Raw genomic sequence first — 23,571 nt, 5'->3', positions numbered from 1 at the left:
TATATATATATATATATATATATATATATATATATATATATATATATATATATGATTATTATGTTTGGTATTTTTGGAAAAACAAAAAATATATACCCATCACCTTCCAAAAAACTCAAATAATTGACTCAATAAACAGTTTCAGATTCATTAAAGCTGACTAATAAATCAACAAATTCATCATATTTCAGTCAACAGTCAATCAATCTTTTGTTTAAAGGCAGTCTGATTTCTTTCTGTTACTTTTTTGAGTCACAGTGTAAAAAGTAAAGCTGCTGGTGAAATCAAATAGCATAGAATCAGATGGACTGGCAGCTGTACAAACTCTGTGAGCAAACATCAAAATAGAAATAAGATGCTGCAGTTCTGTCAGTGACTTCTGAGACTAAAGTGAATATATTGGAGACCAAGAAGTGACAGTTAACTCAATAAACCTACACAACACAGTGGCAAGTCTCAGGGGCGTTGCATAAGCTAGGTGTCGCATAAATAAGTCAGTTTTAGGGGCTTTCTTTGTGTATAAACTGCTCAAGTCTTTTTGCCAAACAACGTTATTTTTTAAAACAGTTATAACAAGGTATTTTCTTTCAAGTAAGTGTTCTGTCTCTGCTCTAGATCCTCTGTAGTAGAAGTTGGATTTGTCTTTCCTATATCCTTGGGTAAAATATCCTTGTTTAATCAAAGGTTTAACATGAACATTTTAGGTGTGATTTCATTTCTCCCACCACCACCAGTGCAGTCAATGGGCCTTGATGATTTTAGCACAACACACTCCACACAGGTGAACATTTCATCTGACAAGTGCCCACCGTCTTCTCTGAACCCCTTTCAGGTGCAAGTGCAACCTCCATGCCTCCCAGTGCCTGCTGATTGACGGGAACCTCCAGTGCCAGTGTGAACACAACACCACCGGCCAGGACTGTCAGCGATGCAAGAAAGGCTTCAAAGCCAAGTCCTGGAAAGAAGGGTCCTACCTGCCTCCTCCCAATGGGACCCCCAACACCTGTACGTTACCTGCTTTTGCTGCAGGGTTTTCACTTCATAATTAAACAAAGGGCTCACAGTTTGAAAGCTAGGTGAATTATTTGGACAATCATAACATGGTTTTACATGGTTCAGACAGAGTTGCAATCTAGATTCCTATTTAAAACAAAACCATAAAATACTTATGTATTTATCCTTCTTATTACACACTCAAATAGACATCTCATCACACTGGTAGATATGTTGACCCCAAGATTTATTTGCAATTTTCCAGGCTCCAACATTTCTTTATATTTCCATGTATCTCCAGAACATTAATGAGACATTTCAGTCCTCTTATCTGACCATTTTTGACATGCTTTTGTCCTTATAAAGAATTATGTGGAGATATCTTAATAGCTTTTACAGACTGATAAATGGACAGGTTTAAAAGTGACCCAAAAAGTCCTGAATAAAAAAGTAGGACCACAGGGGCATGTTGACGAGAAAGACTAGGTTGAAAGATGATGAGGCCCATGTGCTCTCTGCGTTGTTGAGACCTGCAGATCAGAGTTGTGTAACAATGCAGGAATGGATACGAAGGAAATCCCATTGGAGAGTGTAACCAGTCACAGCTGCTGACTATCATAAAATAATAATCTAGGACAGCCCCTCCCCAGTTTTTTTTTTAATTTCACACAGGCAAACTCATATGCACAAGTTGCTTCAGCCACACAGTGAAACAACAGCAAACACTCATACACTTATACCTGTACCCTCACTGCAGAAAATGGCTTTATTGTCAGTTTTGTTTTTTGTTGGATTTTTATGTGTGTGTGTGATTCTGTTGTTTCTACTTATAAAGGTACTGACACTCGCCTTCCGACCCCATCACCAGCCTTTTAAATCTCCTGAATCCCATTAGTGACATTTAAAAATTAAAGTGTTTGCAGCCTGCGCTCGGTTGAAACACTACGCAAAAATGGCCATGGCTTGGTTTGGGCTCTACACATTGCATTTTGCATGCCAAGCAAGTCTAACAATAAGTCCAATCTAGGAAAAAAATGCAAGAGAAGCAAAAAAACAAAAAATAAACAACTTTTGATCTGAGCAAAGCAAAACGGCAACACTTTTTAAAGCATATGCGAAAAGCGAGGGTTTGTTAAGGTAGGGAAGGAGTAAAATTAAGGCGGACGGGCGCAGATCTTGTTAATACTCTGGGATGTTGAGAGGTGGGTCACAGCAGCCCCTTATTTTCCCAAACAGCTCTTTCTGCCACTTGCATCTGATGAATGAGGCAGAGTCAAGTCTTTAGGCAAATTGAATGCATAAATAAACAAGCTCTCATCTCCTCTTCCCTTTCTTCTTCTCTTTCAGGTACCATTGCTGGTTCCCCCTCTGGTTCGAGTAAGTAATAATGCAAAGCGAAGCAGAAGAGCTGGTATTCCTCTATCTTTCTCTTCCCAGTTTGTTACTTTTTTTTTCCTTTTTGAAATTTAAGTTTCAACTGTGCATCTAGCCATCTGTATTCCCCCTAAACTCCTCCCCTCTCCCCTGTGATGTTCAGCCGGCTCTCTAGTCACTCATTTCTTTTTCTTCACATCTTCCCTCTCAGCGTGGCAGCTTGAGCCCCTCCGTGCTTCATTATTAATAGATCTCTCTGTCGCCGTGTCCTTTCATCACAGCACATCACACTAACCTGCACAGGAGGAATTCTTCCACTATCTTGCTTCTTTATATTTAGACTAACGACAGCGCTGATGATGGATTGAAGGAGGGAGGAACGAGGGGAGGGGGAGGCTGTGCGACCGAGCAGCAAACAGAGGCGAGAAAGAGCAGAGGGAGCAATTGGAAAGAAGGATGTGGGCATATGTTAGCGTGTTGTAATGCAGTGTGATTCCAAGTGAAGAGTGAGGGAAGACAAGAATAAAAGGGAATTTGATTAGGGATTCTCTCTGTGGAGAGGCTCTCAGCCTCCGAGCTGTTAGACAGAAACGATCGGCAAAGTGGCAACATCTACTCTGACAGCACCGGGGCTTTTCTCCACATGGCCAAACAGTAGAAGGCTGAAAGGTGCACGCACAGACTGAACAATTGGACAGCACTGCAAGGGGGGCTGCCTTTAACAGGGCTTCTTCTGTTAATTAAACATGACTGTGTGCTTGTTTGGAAATATAATGGCTTGGTTTTATTGAAGAAAAAAAAGTGACTGAAGCTAATAGGGTTGTAACAGCTTCTGTTGTCAAGTTTTAGCCTCCCATCCATCCATCCCTCCCTTCTACCACTTACCCGTAGTCAGGTCGCAGAGGCAACAGGTCCAGGAAGGAAACCCAGACATACCTTTCCCCAGTGACACTCTCCAGCTCCTCCTGAGGGATCTCAGTGTGTTCCCAGGCCAGAGAGGACACATAACCCCTGCAGCGAGTTCTGGGTCTGCCCCAAGGTCTCTTCCCAGTGGGACATAACTGAAAACTTCCAAAGGGAGGCGTTCAGGAGGCATCCTAATCAGATACAAGAACCACCTCAGCTGACGCCTTTTGATGGGAAGGAGCCGCAGCTCTACTCTGAGCTCTCCCCGAATGATGGAGCTCCTTGCCTTATCACTAAGGCTGAGTGCGGCCACCCTACGAAGGAAGCTCATTTCAGCCTTTTGTATCCAGGATCTTTTTCTTTTGGTTGTGATCCAAACCTCGTGACCGTAGGTGAGAGTTGGAACATAGATGGACCAGTAAATCAAGAGTTTTGTCTTCCAACTCAACTTTTTCGTCACCATCATAGATTGAAGCAATTCTCTCATTATTGTAGACAAGGCTCCGATCCATCAATCCATCTCCCGCTCCATCCTACCATTACTCGTGAACAAGACTCCCAGATACTTGAAATCCTCATTATGAGGCAGAGACTCATTCCCAATCCGGAGGGAGCATTCCACCCGTTTCCGGTTGAGAACCATGGCCTCGGACTTAAAGGAGCTGACTCTCATCCCAACCGCTTCACACTTGGCTGTGAACCGTCCCAGTGCACACCATAGCCTGAAGACGCCAACAGAACCACATCATCTGCAAAAAGCAGAGATCAGACCCTGAGGTTTCCAAACCAACCATCACTGACAACAAGCTTGATTTTGTGCCAAGAATTCTAACGCAGCTCCTGCTTTGGTTGTACAGGAACCGGCTAGCCCTCAAAAGCAACCCAGGCACCCCATACTCCTGCAGCACCCCTCACAGAATTCCTTGGGGAACATGGTTATAAGCCTTTTTTAGCCTCCCACGGAGTCATTTTCAGATTAAGTTGTAATTAAAGGCCTAGCATTCCTCGAAGGAATGCATATCACTTGCCACCTTTCATGTTAGGCTTTTAGACTGAGATCATCTTATGATGAGAAATATACAGAGTTGATAACTAAACATTGACAATACCATATGTAACGCTCAGGGTATGACCTTCAGCTACTACCTCATCAAATTTAGCTTAATTGACTGAGCTATAGCCATTTTTGTTTTGGCTAATGACGACTAATTGTGAAGTTCATCCTGAATTGGGTTCAATTTGGGTTCCAAATGTTCATCATTTGTAGACATCCATCCAATGATAATTTTCTGAATGTTTTATGCAGTGCTTCATGGGATATTTTTTTCTAACTGACAAACAGAGTTGAACCCAAAAAGTTAATGGCAATAAAAATAGTAAGTTTTTAACAATGCTTCTACCACACGCAAATGCACACACACATGCAAACACAGTCTCTTCCGCCTTCACCTTTCGGCAACAGAATAAATGATTATATTGTCCACTTGTTTTACAAAACAGTCTGAACTTCATCTAGGATGTTTACGTCTTTTGAAACTGAAGGTGAGATTGTGAGCGAGGAAGAAGATGAAGCTGAATGGTCCAGGGCCGTTACCCATGAGCCTTTTGGAGCTCCTCTGGAAGGTGTGAAAAGTAGTTTAGACTTAAAATAGAATAGCAGATATTGCATGTCCTTTAAATCCTGTCTTTTGCTTTTACTTCATCAAACATCAGCACATATAGTTCTATTTACATTAGTGCATTTATCTACAGCTATAATTACACGCTGCTGAAAAATTTATTCTAACAGCAAACTATTGTTTGTTACTAAGTCTTGAAACAAAGTAAATCCACCTTTGCATGAAGGTCACAAACGCAAGCAAACTGTTTCCTACCATAAAATGCTCCAGGCTATTTTTTTTTCACTCCCTTACTTCAAAATGTTCACACTTATTATTTTTTTCAATATTCCTTAAAGAAACCCTTCAGTATTTTGGGAAACGCACTTCCTTCTGTCAGAGAGCTGGAGGAGATGATTGACAGCCCTCTCATGTCTGCCTCTTAGATAAGTTGCTGCAGACAGCAGCTGTTTAGCTCACCGTAGTACACAGGGACTGGAAACAACAGAAAACAGCTATTCTGGACTGTAAGATAACAAGCACCACTAAAGCTTACATCATAAATAACTTGTATCTTTCTTGGTTTTGTTATCAATACAAAAAATACAGTGAAAATCATACCTGCGGGTTTTATGAAACAGTAACAACTTAGGGCAGTTGGATTTAGTAGCCACAATATGAAACAGACAAAGTGATGATGTTAGTTATTTAAATGCAGATGAGAATTTGCATGAATGGGAATTTGGATGAAGTTAAAGATGAGGAAACTGGATAACTTCAATCTGACTTTAAAATGTGGCTATTTAAATTTGAAATGATCACTGAACGTCATATTTTTAGTTGACCTCAAACAAAAGGCAAGGGTTTTGTTTTTGTTTTTTAATTATTATTTGAGTTGCTAGTAACTTTACATACACACATTTATGCTATGAAGTACAGAAAACGTTGTTCTTTACATATGTCACCTTTAAATGTTACAGATATGTATAATACATTATGCTTCCTATTCAGGTTTAGAGACAAACCTAGAAATAAATAGGCAAACTTTTCAAAAATGAAAACTTAAAACAATTTTTTGAAGTAATCTGGTTTTTTTTGGTTTGTGGTTAAAGTGGCATATTTAGTATTTTAGGAACTTAGAACATAAAATAAGTGTCCAGACTTGATCATATAGAAACACTTCTCACTGGTGCAAGATTACATAATATTAACAAACTAAAGCTCAGGACTGTTGCTTTTACCTGAATAAGAGATAAATTCTCCTTCAACTGGCTAACCAGATGATCCAGTCACACCGGAGCAGGGACCGACTGCAGGCTTGTGACAAATCAAATGTGTGCGCCTGTGGATGTGCTTATAGACTCTGACAGGCCGGGTGTTTGTGTCAGTGTAGAAATCATACATTATTCAGCCTGCAGCTTACTGGAGGTCTTAAGACGTACATTGACCGTTTCTCGGGTTATTTATATCTGTGGCATTAATGTTAGATGTGGATTGTCCTGTCTTGAGAGCAAGGTCGTCAAAGTGTATGGACATTCAGACTTTATTTGTTCTGACTGAGTGATTTTAAACCACCCAGGATGGACGTGAACAGATTCTGTCAGCTGCCTCGATGTACAGTAAAGTGGTCCTTAAAGCCCAGCTTGCCGTCATACTAAATTAAAACCTGCCAACGTTGTTAGCAGCAGACTTTTAATGTTGCGCCAAAAAAGCACTTAAATTGTAGGAGGAGCAGGCAGTTCTGTACCACCATGGCGTCACTGAGACTTTTTTTTAACCTTAAAGAATCCAGTAAGCATCTTTTTTTTTTTAACAGCACAGCAGTTTTGTTGTTTGGCTGACAAAAATAAAAGAAAATTATTAGTGGAGATTCAGGAGGGTCTGATAAAAGTTTAATGTTTTGACAGAATTGCAGCCATCCTTTGTAGCTCTTTTGATGTTTAAAACATAAATTTTCCAAGAAAATATTGCCACTTTATGTTTTACAATTCAGCTATGACCAGTAAATATTTTCAATTTGAAATGATCTGACAAATTTTGATGGGCTGTTAAAAAAGAAAAGACAAAAGATCAGTTTTTAAAAAGGACAAAATTACTGTTAAATATTTTCAATCAACTGATCAATAACAATCTGTAATCCAACATATTTTTAAATCCAGACAACTAAAAAAGGATTCACTTCTAAACCTAAAAATAGGACAACAATAATTATGTTTAATGGGCATTATGCAGTTAGAAAGATGAAAAGGTAGCACAGAGCTTTCAGCTTTACTTCTGGGACACCAAACTGGAAACCGTACAAGTGTAGAGTACCTTTTTAAAATCTCTGGTTTAGAGAAGTGCAGCTTGGTTTTAACCTGACCCTGATGCATGTAAAAACCTTGTTGTGTGTGAGTGTGTGTGTGTCTAAGTGCATTGGTGTATGTTTAGATTTATGGTGGGCATATGGTGCAGTTCAGCGAAACCCATAAATCATCTCCATCCCCTCCTCGTCCTCCTGGGGATCTGAGGTCTTAGGTTCCCGTCTCACAGAGCGGCCGCCACTTCTGTTTGTACATGCAAACACTGATACACACACACACACAGAAAAGCTTTTATCCTGTTGTGTGGTGATGATCAAATGACTTCAATAACTTGATCATTTGTCCTGAATTAAAAAAAGCTTTAATGTCTCAACTCCATTGACACTCCAGTGTATTTGAGAAAAATACATACTTTCAGAAGCTATGGAGGGAAAAGTCTACTTTCTTTTAATTATTTTCTTTCTGCATTTTATATATCAGGATATAATAAAAACAAGAACCTGTAGAACCTTTGCCAGTTTCTAAAATTATTCAAATCTAACCTCAATTTACAAATATACCCAACATATTTTACCATGGCATTCATTAATAAACAAAAATAAAGCCAAAATGGAAAAGTTGTGTGGAAAACTAAGTCCACCCCATGATTAATCAGACTGTAAAACCACTTTTAGCAGCAATGTTCTGAAATTTTCATTTTCTAATTAACTTCAGCAGTCTTTCAAATTGTTGCGAAGGAACTTTGGCCCACTCTTCTTTACAACATTGCTTCAGACATTAGTTTCTTCACAGCTCTCTCCTGTCCTCCACCACGGTATCTCAATCAATTGGAGGTCTGGACTTTGACTGGATCACAGCAACACCTTAATGCTTTACTTTTTCAGTCATTCGGTTGTAGCTTTGCTGCTGTGTTTGGGATCACTGTCCTATTGCATCATGACCCAGTTTCAACCAAGCTTCAGCTGTCAGGCAGATGGCCTCACATTTGACTCAAGAATACTTCGGTAAACAGAGGAGTACATTGCCTTAATGGATGTGAAGTGTCAAGGTCCTGTGGCTGCAAAACAAGCCTAAATCATCACTCCTCCATCACCATGATGACAATTGGTATGAGATGTTTGTGCTGATGGGATGTGTTTGACCTTCCCCAAACATGGCACTGTGGATTATGGGTAAGCATCTCTACTTTGCTCTCATCTGGCCAAAGGACATTGTTCCAATCTTGTAGACAGAAAAGACTTTCTTGTGGTGACCCTTCCAAAGAAGCCATACTTATTCAGTCTTTTTCTAATTGCCTTGTCATAAACTTTGGACTTTAACTTGTTAACTGAAGCCTGTAGAGTCTGAGATTGAGTTCTTGGGTTTTCTTCAATTTTTCTCAGCATTGCATGGTCTGATCTCGGGGTGAATTTGCTGGGATCTGTTCATGGGAAGACTGTCAGCTGTCCTAAATGTTTTCTACTTGCGAATAACCTCTCTCACTGTAAAAAGATGGACTTCAAATTGTTTGGAAATGACCTTTAAGTTTTTCCAGATTGATGGGCAGCAACAAATGCTTCTTTAAAGTCATTGTTGATGTTTTCCTCTTGACATGGTGTTAATACAGACTTGTAGGATCCAGAGAAGCAAACAGCCCAAATTCCTGCTTTTTTAGAGGTGGCCAGACTGATGATGATCAGTTAATTAATACATTTGTTCAGAAGCAACTGGCTGCTGGTTTCCTTTTTAAATCCAATGGCAGCAGCAAGAATGGACTTAGTTTTCACACCCTGCTTTTCCATTTTGTCTTCCTTTTTGAAATCTGTTATGGTTTTAGACACATGAGGTTAAATTTTATTAATTTTATAACCCAGTAAAAATCAGATCATTTTACCCATGACTGTACATATAATTCAAGAAAAGCTTTTTGACTTTGATGCACTTTACCAGAGCAGATCTATTAAAAAAAAACATTCCATTAGACCTATAGGTTGGACATTATGTCATAGTAGTTGCACCCTTTGTCTTGTCTCTGCCCCAGTTAAGTCAGTGAGCATGCTCAGATGAGGATTAGCAATCTATTGGCAAGAGAGTCTGATCCACTGAGCCAACAGCCCATTGGTCAGCCGGACAGATGGGTGTTGGCGAGAGATGGCAGGTCAGAAAGTCCAAATCCTAAAACCCAGTCATAAACCTACCTACATAACCACATAATTACATGCGACCAGAATTTATTTCTTTTTATCCAAAACCACGTCCTGGGACTTCAAAAAAATCTGATTATAAGATGAAAACTCTGTCATGTATTCCAACACACATGCAGAAAAGTCCAGGCAAACCAACACACACACTGGTGCCTCGCCACTCAAATCCCTGTGTTTTTAATAAGATTGGTCTTGGCTTCAAAAAGAGAGCGATCGGAGCATGTCTGGAAAATCATGTAACATATTAATAACATTCATGTAGTTTAACTTCATTAGGTGTTCTTGCAGATGTTACCAAATCCTGAATCACAATGGCTTCATTAGTGTGAAGCTAAATTGGTATGTCACACTCTGGTAATAAATGATGAGAATGCTAAGACTGACAGGCAGCATTAGGTATTATCGTCATACTTTCTTTGGCTATATTAACACAAATGACAAATGATCTCATTATTATGCAAATGCATTTGTAAGGAAGACACCCTAAATGTGGAAGCACAGGACACTATTTGCTTCATTGTGTGTGTGTGTGTGTGGTAGGTGTGTGAAAGTGTGCCAGACATGTGCCATGAGACAGTAAGAGAGTCCATTTGTACAGACGGGCGTATTTTTAGAGGATTATGATTTGAATCAGCTTAGGCTGTTGATGCATTTCATGTGATGGCACTGTTGGGTGGCTGGGACTGACACAGAGGCTTTGCTTTTACATTTCTCTTTACAGTGGAAACTGCTTTCTCTGTTGCTGGAGTTGGAAACTCACATGTCAATTCTCTAAACCATCATCATTTTGATATAAGTGAAGGTAGGCACTACATGGTAGAATACAGAAGGTAGTTTAGTCATGCTTCAAATAAACAAGCACAAAAAGTAAGGAAAATTGTGTTTATTATTTCTTTTTGTAACAACATTCCTTGGCAAAAGATTTTACACGGTTGGAAAAATGCATTTGCAGGTTGAGTGGCAGAGTTGCTCCCATGTAAAAATTGCCAAATCTTCTCCGCCAGTGCCAAACAGCTTATTCTGCTATTGACTCTTATTTTGAGCTTCTGATACCCCAGGATTGCCACTGGTTGCTCACAGCTGCTGACAATCAGGCGCCTGATTGTCAGCAGCTGTGAGCAACCAGTCGCAATCCCCATATGGGACTAAACTCTATGCTCCAATAGGAAAATGCTCACACCTACAGGGGTTTATCAGATGTTCCAGAATTTGGAAGTAAAGAGGATGGAATGGCCAGTCTGCAGTTCTCACCTAAATTCCACTGAACATTAATGGAATCAGCCGGAGCGTGCTGGTCATTCCAGAGTGATCCACACAACCACACTGACTGACTTGCAACAAATTCTCAATGAGAATGGGACGCCACCCCACAGCAATGTGTGACCAGGCTGATGAACAGCATTTCGAGAAGGTGCCAGGATGTTGTATGGTTCTTGCACATGCTACTGAGGCCCTCGTTTGATAAATGAATGTTGTTGTTCTTTCAGCTGCTCCTTTTTCAAGGGAACTTGTACGAAAAACTAAGCAAATGTTTTACACCAGATGACACAACCTGGGCTCAAACCTGCAGCCTCAGGATTACAAAACCACAGCGCTGACCACCGAGCTGCCCCAATTTTATAAATGAATAAATTGTTAAATTGCCGATATGTCTTGTTTCTTCAGACTTCAATCATCCAATCCAATAAACAACACCAAACAAGAGTCAATAACAGAATAAGCTGTTTGGCTTTGGCAGAGAAGACTGGGCAAGTTTTCATGGACACAACCCACATGCTCAACTCTGCTGCTCAAGCAACAAATGCATTTTCCTAACAAATGTGGCACCATTTAGGGAGAAATAAACAGGCTCTCCAACTGTAAAAGATTTTTGCCAAGAAGTATTGTTACAGCAAAGAAATAATTGATCAAACACAAATTTGCTTACTTTCTGTGCAAAATTTAGACAACTAGTTGAGTTTGTGGATTCAAAGTCGGTATAAATAGCAGGGATGTAGCTCTTAAATACAAATATCCCTTAAAACCCAAGCTTCCAACCTTCTAGATGTTACCTTCCTGGTCATAGTTTCCATATTCCTCATTGTATTTACATTTCCAACTTCAGTAGAAAACATAAAAACGAGCAAGAATAAAATCACTTGGAAATTTTTACTTGGTAAAATGAATTTGAAATAAGTTTTATGTTTCTTTTTTATGGCAGGGTGTCACATTTATAGGGGGGAAGGCTGTTTTTATTATTTATTTCCCACAAATGTGATTTCATAGTAACTCTAAGTAAAGCAGAGACTCAAAATACTAAGATAGATAGTTTGCAACTTGAAATTAAGCTTCATTTGATTAAACCTACATTAGTGTATGTGAGCCAATATTACATTACAATATATTACTCTTCATGTAGCAGACACCATTATCCAAAAACAATTTAGAAGTAACATAGTGTGAACCCTTGGTGATCTATCCAGATTCATCCACAGATCTGTCAATGAGATTCTGTTTCTGTTTCTGGGACCCATAAGCAGAAATATTGTAAAGTCAGATGGGAAAATGATGCATTCTTTGGAGTTCAAGTTAAGATTTTTAGAGACATTTTAAAAATTTATGGAATCACTTTGCTTGAATTTGCAAGTTTGGATCAGCCTCATCACATCAGCTGTGTATTGCCTGCAGCAGGTAAAAGCACATGAATTTTTACTTGTGTGCAATCAGATACAGCAGACAGACATGGTTTAAGCCCAGAATCACATTATTATGTTAAGAATCCCTTTAAAATGGGCTTACTCCGAGTAGAACAACATGTTAATTTGGAGAAGGTGCAGACATGTTAGTAAATTGACCATTTTTATGTATATACTATTTTAATCTCTTATTTTTTCTTGCAAGTTTGCATTTTTAACAACTTTAACTGCAGTCTTTTCTCTGAACATAACACCCCTCCTTGTGCTTTTCTTATCCGACAACAGCCTTAGCAGGTTGATGGATGAGTTAGTAAATTAAATAAACCTATTCCTTGTAATAAAATGCAAAGGTAACCATACAACATGCAGAACTGCGGCTTTTAGTTATTCTTAATAATATGCATCAAAAATAAAGGCTCACATGCAGAGAAATGGCTAAATGTCAGTTACAGTCATGTTATTTTGTCTAAACAATGTCTGTCAAAAGGAGATTTGCGTTAGTAAAAGAAAACAGTGCTATGATAAGTTATGATATAATAGCAAGGAATCAAAGAAGAAAATATTTACCGGAAGATTCAGATGCATTCAGATAATGTTATTTATTGTTCCCCTGCGCCGTGGCTTATTACCAGATCCGTGCTTGATTCACTGTTGTGCTGAAGGTGTGAGATTAGCTTTATTGGTGTTTGTCAGTGTTCGTTTAATGACAAAATTTATTGTGGACACACAACATCAGAAGTGTAAAACAGAGTAATACACTCTGACAAACACTGTGTGATTTCTTTTTACAACCGCATCAACAATAGTCACACCCTTAATAGGCACAATGTTTGCAAGCTGAACAGCATTTCCAGCAGTGAAAGGGTTGTGGAGCAGCTTTAGAGTTTAGCCTATCTCAGCAGTGTGAAATCACACTTTCTTTGTGTGTTCGCACTTCTGTGTGTTAAAGACGTGTATATCTGCGTGTGTGTGTGCGCGTGTGTGTATGTGCATTTGAAGGAAAAAAAAAAAAAAAGCTAGGCTTTCTTTAGATAAACAATCTGAGGCAGCATCTCTTATGCTAATATGTTAGCGTGCCCATTCCTCATCACATTTACATTTTCTGTCCTCATGCAACTAAAGCAACAGACAGCAGAGCTCCGCCAGCAGAAACCAGACTCACCGAGAGCTCAGTTCCGCAAACGCACCACGTGCTACCCACCAGCTCTTCGTCTGAGCCTGCACTGGTACCAGTGGGAGAAGCTGACACGCTTCCTACCAGAACAGAACTTCTTCCTCCTTCCTCATCCTCTCCACCAGAGGAGCACAGAGTTTCCCTGACACCTGAGGAGGTCACTCATTCAGAAGCAGTCCCTGAACACTCGCATTCGCCTCACGTAGTCCCACAGGGATCCCCTCATCGGTCTGTCAGCGATCACCTTCATCATCATCACCACCATACAATCACAGAAAACTCCACCCTCTGGGCTCGTCATCATACAAGCTTAGCTGAAACTGATGATGAAGAGGATAATGAAGAAGAAGAAAAAGACAGAGAAGAATCAAGGCATATTGAGAAAGGAGGTAAGACTGCTAAAGGAGGTAGCTGACAGAAAATCAAGAATAAACCCAATTCAGGAAATTATTTCCCAGCTCCCATTTTGGTGGTTATGATCTTCAACCTCTAAAATGAACAGTTTTTGTGGTTTGAAAGTCAGTAATACACTCTTATACACAAGCTATCATCATTTTTATGTCACTCTGCCTCATATCACATGTCAGAGAGGCTTGTTTAGCTTAGGGATAGTGAATGAGAGGCAGTGTGAGGTCTGCAGAGAAAAAGACTTAGTTTTATCAGCATTGGGAAAAATCTGTGAAAGGCTGACTTTAGTTGGCATTGTGTTTGCATCATTCTGAGATATTGAGGGGATTGAGGAACATCAGCCACGGGATCAGAGCAAAGAAAAGACATGAAGACAAAGCAGACAGAATCAGGGCAAAGCCCAACTTAACTTCACCCAGCCGAAGCAGATTACAAACTACTACGTTGGCAGCATTAATATATAAAGTGTCAGGATATAAATAAAAGCATCACATGTTGTTTGAGGTAACTGTCTGTTGGTTTAGGCTCGGTGTCAACCTGCCAGCAAGGGGGCAGATGAAGAGCTTCATCACTGTCATGCCTTACAAAGCCCAACAGACTCTCACACACTTCTGTCTTTCACTCGGTGCAGAACAGGCAGGCACCCATAATGCTCCAGCTGCCGATGTCTGATGTCAGATGGTTTGGACTGAGCATACTGAGATTAATATCAAGAATCACCCTACCTCCGAGGCGGCACGGGTTACAGAGATCAAATTCATTTATGCTCACTGCTGTGCGACAATTGTGCTTCACAATCCTTCTTTACCAGTAGGTTTCTGTCAGCAATCGTGGGTGTGTATGTGTGTGTGTGTGTGTGCAGCGGTGACAGCTGTGTGAGAGAATGAGTCTGGCGGGGCCAGAGGAGGACACGAGTAAACATAGGCAGGGGTTACTCTGATGAGATGCAATGATGGCGTGATGCCAGTTGTGTGAAACGGTCCAGGGTTACTGTGAGAACAGCTGCAGACGTCCTCTCTCACCGGAGCCCGGAGGAGGGGGAGGAACGAAGGGGAGCGAGTGGGCAGGAGATAGCCTGAAGGGGCGATGAACCACAGGGGAGCGTGATGCTAGCTTGATGCTCCGCTCTGATAGAAGAATGGCTGAAAACGTACATTGCCTGCACTAAATACCTTGAGGGGAAACCAAAGATGAAAACAAGCAGCTCTGTATTCTCTAGCAGATCATTAGTCCCTTACTGATGTGCACGGTGTGGTCACTTCGTTTGGTTGGTTATTTTTGTTTTTAATGGTAATTCTTTCTTTGTGTAAGACTGGGGCATTTGAGTTATTGAGCTGTGCTTATTAGGCAATCAATGGAAAGGTGGAAGGAAGAGAATAGTTGATCTAACCAAATTAGTATCACGTTTCTTATCTTTTCACTGTCTGCAGCCCTAAAAACTAGAAGCAAAGAATCTTGGGAAGGTTTTTTTTTTTGAAGCCCTGAAGAAAGTGGGGTATAAGAAGAAGGAAAAAAAGGAAAACTTGAGCAAGAGGCAATTAAAAATGCAGCATAATTAGTATGTGTGTGCAAACTTGTCTTGTATCGATTCAAGACGTTTTGTGCGGCTATGACTCCAAAAATCTTACACTGGGAAGAACATTCATGAAAAGATATTATTATATTAAAGGCCTGAAATTCCTTAAAGGACTGCACATCGCCTGTCACCTTTCATGCCAGAGTTTTGAACTAAGATCATCTTATGATTAGAAGGGACAAAATTATAACTGTTTTGGTCAAACCTTGTAAATTTCATTATGTGCAATCTTATGTGGTACCATGAGGTCTCCCAAAGTGTGTTAGCACTTAGAGTAGCACTCTCAGCTACTACCACACTAAATTTTACTTTAATATCTATATATATGACCAAATTACAGCCATTCTTGTGTTAGTCGATTAGCTGCAGTTGCCTTTCTTAAACTAGATAGACTCCAAAAGCTAATTTTGTGTAGATGTACATCAAATGATTACTTTCATTATAGTTTCATTATACACAGTTTCATTATAACACATCCAGGGTTTTACAAGTTATTTTGGCTAACAGACAGACAGTATTGACTGTAATAGTTAATGCAAAAAATTAAGCGAAAATGTTGCCCAATGTGTAGCACTCGGAGTATGTGTTGTGAATGCCTCTCAGCTACTGCTGTCGGGTTTAGTGAGTGAGGCGAACCCAACATGCAGACTCATACTTCAAAGAAAACTAATTTATCAATAAAACAATCAAAACAAAAGGCTGACGAGGCAGCAACTAAAACTAAAAAAACAAAACAGGATTGCAAAGACGAAGGGGCAGGACACGAGGGAGACCAGACAGCACATTGGAATGACAACAAACCAGTGAGAAAGTGAGGGGGATGACCAGGTTTTAAAGACTGAAGGTAATTAGGAGAAGTGGGCACAGGTGAGTGATTACTAACTTGGGGCAGGTGAAGATGGGCGTGGCAGGCAAACACAAGAGATTGGCTGAGGACAAGTGAATGATGACAGGAATACAAAGAGCAAAAACTATACAAAGACAAAACTAAACACGAGGACTTTCAAATAACAAAATAAAAGAAACAATAAACCCAAACTGAACACAGGATAACCAGAAACACGAAAAAACAATAACCCGAAATACCTAAATCCTGACAACTGCCACACTAAATTTAAGCTCACCGTCTATAAAAATGACTGGGTTTAAGTCATTTTTGTGTTGCCTAATGTTGATTGGCTGTGGCAGCCATTTTGAATTGCAGTAACTCCAAAAGTTCATCAGTTGTAGTTTTATATCCAATGATGACTTTCTGAGAGACTCATTAAATACAATACAGATAAACAGATACAATTGATTATAATAGGTAATGACAAAACTTTAAGACAGATTTTGGTCAATCAGTTAATTTCCAGACTGTGTTGAAAATGACTCTCAGCTACTACTACACCAAATTGTAGCTCAATATCTGTAAAAGTGGTTGAGTTAAAGCCATTTTGGTGTTTAAATAGGTTGCTAAGCTGTGATGGTCATCTTGTATGGAGTTGATTTTAAATGTTCACCAGTTGTAGAAATAAAGCCAGTGATTAAGAGCTGAGAGTTTCAATGAAATTTGTGCAGTTGTTTATGACATCTTTTGTTAACAGACAGGCAATCAACCACACACACACACACAAAGAAATAGGTAAAAACATCATTGACCTTCAGTGGTTATAAATATAAAACAGTCACAGAGTGATAATACTAAATATAAAGGCAGAGTTAGCTTCTCCGTCTGTACACGGGAGGAGAATGAAGAAGCACACAGTTTCATGACATTCACATAAAAGCGACTGCGTGTCATTTTTTTCACACCCAGAGTGAAAATGTAGCGATGAAGGAGTTTCTCAAGCCTCACTGACTCTCACAGCTTTTTCCCAAGCTCAGGGCTGAGGCCCCTGATGGGGCAATCCACTATCAGAGTAAGAGAGAGAGAGAGGTCTCAGCGGAAGAAGGGAAGACATTATCCGTAATCTTTACCCACTGCAGCATCAGCCTAATTATAAAGTTCTCATTGTTCAGGCAGCTGAGGAAATCGCTTGTAAAATACCCCACAAGATGTCTGTTCTTGTTATGTTAATTATGACTGTGGTTTCTCAGTCGCCCACAAGTCTGAACATGAGAGTCATGGACACAAAGCAACAAGCTCCTCTGAGCACGGGCAGGACAGGGAGGAAGAGGAGGAGGAGGAAGGAGAGAAAACATCAGAAATGACAGGTATTTCATGGAAATCTGGAAGTCGGTTTCTGTATTTTACCTTTAGCGGAGCGCTTTGCGATGGAGAAAAGTTTTGTCGTGAGACTTGACAGCTCAGAGTGAAAACTCAAGGTCAAAGTTATATAAATGTGTCTTTTCAGGGACAAGATAGACTGTCATTCAGATCAAAAAGTAAAATCTGCATTTTTGACACCAAGAGTATCATATCATGGATTCATCTGGAAAGTGATTGAAGCCGATGGGTTAGAAAAGAAACCTAGACATGAGGATGAAGACAAACTCAACAAATCTCTGAGGAAAGGCAGATAACATTATATTTATTTATTTATTTATTTTAACTTTTTTTTTTTTTTTTTGCAAATTTGTACATTGGTTTGTATCAGACCACCACATGTCTGAGGAACTTGTGCATGAGACTCACAGCCACAGAGCCACAACTCCATCTGAACACGGAGACAGAGTGGAGGAGGAGGAGGGTGAAGAGCAGCAAACTGAGAGAAAAGGTATTTATTTTTAATGGACTGTAGCAGCTGTAGCCAGCTGTAGTTTATAGAAGCAATAAATGTAATAAAAGTTTAACACAGTGCAACGGTCGCCATTAAAACAAACAAACAAACAAAAGAGCAGAAATTCTGTCTAAAATTTTTCTTTCTGTGTTAATTTTGTAAAAGACCCCTCTAAGTCTAGACAGCATCACCATGAGACTTCATCTTTATCCGAACATGGCAATGAAAGACACACAGGGCATGAGGACGGGGGAAAAAAGACTGAAAAGAGAGGTATCTCTCACACATTTAAATATGGATTTACAGCATATACCGTGTTTTAATTTGTGTTTTATGTAAGGTGTGTTTAAGACAAAGATTACTGGTTGCAGCGTTTCTAGATGGGAAATGTTAAAATACTGTATGAGAGGCTTACAAGTGCAGAGGGAATGCAGAGAGAAGTTTTTTATCAACATAAAATAGGCTGCGAGTTGTCTTGGACTAATTAGAAAGATTTTGAAACGCAGTATCTCATTTATCGGATTGTTGTCAGATTTAAATTCAGCATCACGTTTGCTAATGAGGATCCACGGCTGAACACTTCACTTGTGTTCGCTGCAGTTGAAGCCCTGCCTTGTATTTGGAACGTCCCCAAACAAAGACCATCTTGTTTGCCGTTCCACATTTTCATCTAGATATCATCTACACATGTTGTGCACTTCTGCAGTCTGATACCAAAAAAATTATTATTATTATTTAATCAAAACAAAGCAAGCTTTGTTGTGGCATAATGAAATAACAGCGTCAATTAACTGTTTGCCTCTAATGTGTACCGCTACAGCATTTAAGAATGGCAAAATGATCAATTTACTAAACTGCACACTACAGGACTTTAAATGTTATCAATCATACAAATTTTAGATAACAAAACAACTTTCAAAATGATTAATATGGCTCCTAATTTGTCTTAATGCTGCCACTCTCTCACATGAAATATTTTTATATAACATGAAGTGCATCCTTTCAGTTTGCTTTGTTATTTTAGAATTATTTTAAAATTGAATTTTTTTTTCCAGGGCACCACAAATCTCAAGAACACATACTTGAAACTCAGAGTCATAAAGCAAGTTCACCTTTTCCTGGAGAGAGAGAAAAACATATTGATATAGAAGGTACCGCATCTCATCGTGGCAATGCGTTCGTTCAAAGTGCAAAAATAGTGGGAATACACCCATTTTTGTTTGTTTCTTCGTCAATAATTGTGGCATACGTCTGAAGGACATCATACTGGGACTCTTGGATATGAATCACCAAACTCTTCCAAGCATGAGGAGGACAGTGAGGAGGAGGAGGAGGAGGAGGAGGAGGAAGGACATGAGAGAAGAACAGCTGATAGGACAGGTATTTTCTGTGGTAGATAGCTGTAGTGAACATGTAGTGGTGAAATATGCAGTAAATAATGCTTCGCCATGTTTTAAATCTGCCAACTAGCGGTACAAAACGTACGTCTTCTAGAGTAAAAACAGTAGGATGTGTTTGAACGTCTTGATAAGTTCCTGAAAAATACGATGTGTCAGACTCCCACAAGTCTGAGGAGCACGAGCATGAAGTTCAGAACAACCACAGACCAACAACCACATCTGACCACAGTGGGGAGGAGCAGACAAAAACAGGCACTGACAGTGGAGGTAAACCTGTTACTACATAGTGGCAGCCATTTTTAAGGCCGATTTGATTCGAAAAATTCCCAAAAATTAAAATAATTTGATAGGTTTTGCTTTTTAAGTAAATGACAACTCCCAAATGTCAGTTTGGGAGATATTGGAGATATTGGAGATACTGGAGATATTGTTTGTCTTGTTTGTTTCATAGAGGCAGGGGAAGTCTTGCAGTTTTTAGCTTCTCCGGATATCATCTTGGATTCTGTGTTAATAGTTTTCTTGTATTAGATAGCTTTTTGATGGCCTTAGTTTGAAGAAGTATTGATTATTTCTGACAGGACTGATGAGCTCACGGCTATTTAGCTCAATTGCTGCCATTTTGAAAAACTCCAATCTGAAAAACTTCATAGCAGCTGATGCAAACTCTTTTACACCATTACACAAAAATTCCAGCTGGAATTCCTGCACCAAAAGTGCTACAGCTAGCTGCCGCTACCTTTTCCATTTGCAAATAACCACAGGTTTCTACATAAAGGACCATGTGAACCTGACGACAGTGTAACAGTTCATAAAATTGAGTTTGCATGAATCGCTTTACGTTAAAACCAGGTAAAATGCAATAAAACATGAGCAGGCCGGTTTGTAGTGTAGTGTTTGCTAATATAGCTAATGAAGTAAAGTAATCTGATGTGTTTGCCTGGTGTGGTGTGTCAGTTTCCAACAGGTTTGAGGGGCACGAAACTCATGGTCACAGAACAACTTTTTCTGAGCACGAGGACAAAACAGGTACTGGCTTCAAAAGTGATGTAGTGCCACCTAATTAGATAAATCGAAATAGTAGAATTCAGTAGTACAGTAGTAGATTCAGCAGTAGATAACTAATTAGTAGATAACTAATTCTCTTGCAGAAAATGACCTCATTTACAGAAAGATGGCAGAGATGAATAGGTAGCATCTTTACTAAGGGGGTAGATCTTCCATTTAGGTTTCTGGCTTTCTGATTTATGGGGTTAAATAAACTTGAATGTAAATCTTCAAATAGTTTTGAATCCAAGCTGCATTATGGATAACAAACATCAGCTGATTTCCTTTTGTTTTTTCTCGTTCCGTCCCTGACCCCGTGGTGTATTAGTGGCCCACAGGTTTGACACTCATGGACACGGCACACAAACTGAGCACGGGGAGCATCCACACAGGACGACTGAAATAAAAGGTATCAGTTTTGTATGTAGCTGTAGGATATAAGCATCGTAACTCATTTAGAAAAATATCTCGTCTAATTTTAGAAATCTAACCTGGTTTAAAGTAACACTTCAAATTATGAAGTAATTTATGATGCACAGATTTCTATATCTCTATATTTATGTTTACATTTCATTTCTTAGGCAACAATTCCTGGAAATAGTTTAGCTTGTTGAGAAAAAATATCCAAGGCTAAACTAATTTTATTTATTTATATTTTCTTTTATCAATAATCCTTCTCAGTTGTCCATAAGTCTGAAGAGCACTTGCATGGAACGCATGACCACAAACCCTCAGGTAGATGGTTTTAGGTGTGGGAGTTAATGGGGGGTAGGTGTAGTGATAACACTGTTGCCCTTCATAATAATGAGGATAAAACTAAGCTGTGTGTGAACTTGTTCTCCCTGCAAGTGTGTAGAGTTTTCTGCTGTTGCCCTGGTAATTTGGCTTTTTTTTTTTACACATATTTTTGTATGATAATAAAAAAATACAGATTTGTATAATGATGGTTGAATTACAGACCTGCTTGACTCTGAACATGATAGGAACCAGATGCATGTATGTTTGTATGTTTGTATGTATGGATGGATGGATGGATGGATGGATGGATGGATGGATGGATGGAAAATTAAGACAAAGGTAAATTTAAAAAATACGAGCAATATCTACATTGTTGTTTTAATAATGGCTACTTTGGCGTGTCAGGTCATCATATATCAGAGGAACGTGAACACAGGACTCAGAGCCATAAAATATTATCTCATCATGGAGAGGAGGAGCATGTAGAGAGAGACACAGAAAGGAGAGGTACCTAATTAATGTGTAGAGGTAGAAGTTATTTATGCCTTCTAGTTAACAAATGCAATAGTAAACTCTTTATGGAAGCTCTAAAAGGTAACAAAAATGAGAAATAATTTTCTAAGGCTTACCTAATGTACCAAATGGGCATTGTCTTTCTAAAATCATCTCCCCTCATTTTTTTAACCCAGTAAAACCACAATGTCATGTTCTACATACAATTAAAAAAATTATTATTTCTATATACTCTAAAACGGTTATTCCCAACTTGAGAACAGTGAGAATCCTGGTTTTGAAGTGGCCCTCAGCTGCTCTTAAGCTGAATGTTTTAGTGAAAAAAAAGATTTTCAAGTGAGCTCGTGCAGAAAACTATTTTAACTGTCAAAAGACACATTGTTGCAGATTCAAAGAATGGAGAATTTTAAAGCATCGGTCTTCTGATTTCATGTAGAACATGGTATTCAGGGTGTTTTGTTTTTCCTGGGTCCCGATATTTGACTCTCCAGAAAAACAGGCAAAAACTGAGCTCCAGGTTTTTTGCTCACTGGTAAAAATATCTAACAGAAAAGGTAAAAGTGGTTAGACTTATTAAATGGATTACCAGGAATAGATTTTAGTTTGCTTTGGGCAACTTTTTCATTTACATTTTCAAGTGCTTCCATGCGGACAAGGTAAACAGTATAAAATCATAGCTGTACAAAACCTTTTTATTGTACTTTTTGACCACATCTACTGGGATTTGTCAGGCCAACACACATCTGAGGGACTCAAAGGGTTTTTACCAGTTTAATTCTGTGCTAGATTGCTGGGTGGTTGCTTTCTCGTGCAAAACCCTGAACTTCTTCAGTGTTGTGTTCACGATAACCGTTTCAGTCTCCCACAAGTCTGATGGACACGTACATGAAACTCGTGACCACAAAGCAACAATGTCATCTGAGCACAGGGGACGCACAGAGGAGGGGGAGCATAAAAACAGTGAGGGGACAGGTAACTAATTCATGTGTGTTGCTCTTATTGTTTTAGTGTTTATGGAGTCATAAAATGTCAAAATAGGTCAAATTTAGCAGTTTACAGCACACAGTGTTGATCTAAATACAAAAAACAGTACAAATCTATTTGAATGTTTGCTTCTGATCTTTTGTGAAAAATACTGACAGTCTCCCACATACATGATGGACACGGACGCAAAACGACAAGCCCACATGGACACGGAGAAGACAAGCACATGTTTACAGAAGTTGAAAAGACTGGTACATATTTTTGGAGTGGTAGATTTGTACTTTTAAACTCTAGAAATAGAAATATCAAGTAGATAAGCGTACAATCCCTCACCCATTTGAACACAGATTTTATTTTTAAAGCAGATATTCATATCAGTCTAACCTTAATGAACATTTCAGACCCTCACGAGCCTCACAGACACGTGCATGAGGCTCACGGCCACAAATCAACAAGCTCACATGGACATGGGCAGGATAAACATGCACACAACCAAGCTGAAAGGATAGGTACGTCTTTCAGTTTTATTTAAAATTCCAGCAATAGAAATGCATTTATGTAGCACAAGCAAGCCTCTGAGAACTGAACTCCTTGGAACACGTTTTTTTTTTTAATGTTTATCTGTAATAATTCCTTTAGGCCCTCATGAGTCTCACAGCCACAAACCTACAACCTCACATGGACATGAAGCAGATGAGAATACACATCAAAATGCTGAAGAGACAGGTATAGATCTATATTGATGTAGTCATGTCCTTCAAACTCTAGTAATGGAAATGCCAAGCAGATAAATAAACAAGAAACACTCTGAACTTTAAAAGAGTTAAAAGAGTTAAACAGATCCACATCAAGCTCACATGGACATGGGGAAGACAAGCATACACACCAAGCTGAAAAGACAGGTATTATCTTGTTAAATGTAGCAGTAGCTATGTTCTTTCAAGTCTAGAGTAGTTAAATTTACAGCAAACACCTTTGGAAAACTAATAAGTTCATACTG

At 39.2% G+C, this 23,571-nt stretch overlaps 1 protein-coding gene across 5 annotated transcripts in view; it reads left to right on the top strand.

Moving 5' to 3' along the window:
• The window catches only part of LOC108231021 (sarcoplasmic reticulum histidine-rich calcium-binding protein), an 80,580-nt gene that overhangs the window by 44,179 nt on the left and 12,830 nt on the right, over positions 1-23,571 (top strand). The window contains exons 4-23 of one of the 5 annotated variants that reach the window (XM_017407798.1): positions 833-1,005; positions 2,341-2,370; positions 4,816-4,896; positions 10,079-10,159; positions 13,155-13,595; positions 17,270-17,386; positions 17,770-17,889; positions 18,058-18,165; positions 18,948-19,043; positions 19,150-19,272; positions 19,449-19,559; positions 20,247-20,318; positions 20,665-20,745; positions 21,018-21,071; positions 21,480-21,581; positions 22,446-22,559; positions 22,730-22,822; positions 22,973-23,080; positions 23,211-23,297; positions 23,393-23,473. In XM_017407798.1, coding sequence (XP_017263287.1) covers positions 833-1,005; positions 2,341-2,370; positions 4,816-4,896; positions 10,079-10,159; positions 13,155-13,595; positions 17,270-17,386; positions 17,770-17,889; positions 18,058-18,165; positions 18,948-19,043; positions 19,150-19,272; positions 19,449-19,559; positions 20,247-20,318; positions 20,665-20,745; positions 21,018-21,071; positions 21,480-21,581; positions 22,446-22,559; positions 22,730-22,822; positions 22,973-23,080; positions 23,211-23,297; positions 23,393-23,473 — 2,273 coding nt within the window. The remainder of the gene's footprint in view (positions 1-832; positions 1,006-2,340; positions 2,371-4,815; positions 4,897-10,078; positions 10,160-13,154; positions 13,596-17,269; positions 17,387-17,769; positions 17,890-18,057; positions 18,166-18,947; positions 19,044-19,149; positions 19,273-19,448; positions 19,560-20,246; positions 20,319-20,664; positions 20,746-21,017; positions 21,072-21,479; positions 21,582-22,445; positions 22,560-22,729; positions 22,823-22,972; positions 23,081-23,210; positions 23,298-23,392; positions 23,474-23,571) is intronic. The other 4 variants (XM_017407802.1, XM_017407806.1, XM_017407805.1 and 1 more) reach the window with 4 other exon arrangements.

Source organism: Kryptolebias marmoratus, linkage group LG14, assembly GCF_001649575.2.
Source record: "Kryptolebias marmoratus isolate JLee-2015 linkage group LG14, ASM164957v2, whole genome shotgun sequence".
In the NCBI taxonomy this organism is placed as follows: domain Eukaryota; kingdom Metazoa; phylum Chordata; class Actinopteri; order Cyprinodontiformes; family Rivulidae; genus Kryptolebias; species Kryptolebias marmoratus.
This window is presented reverse-complemented; position numbering and strand designations above follow the sequence as displayed.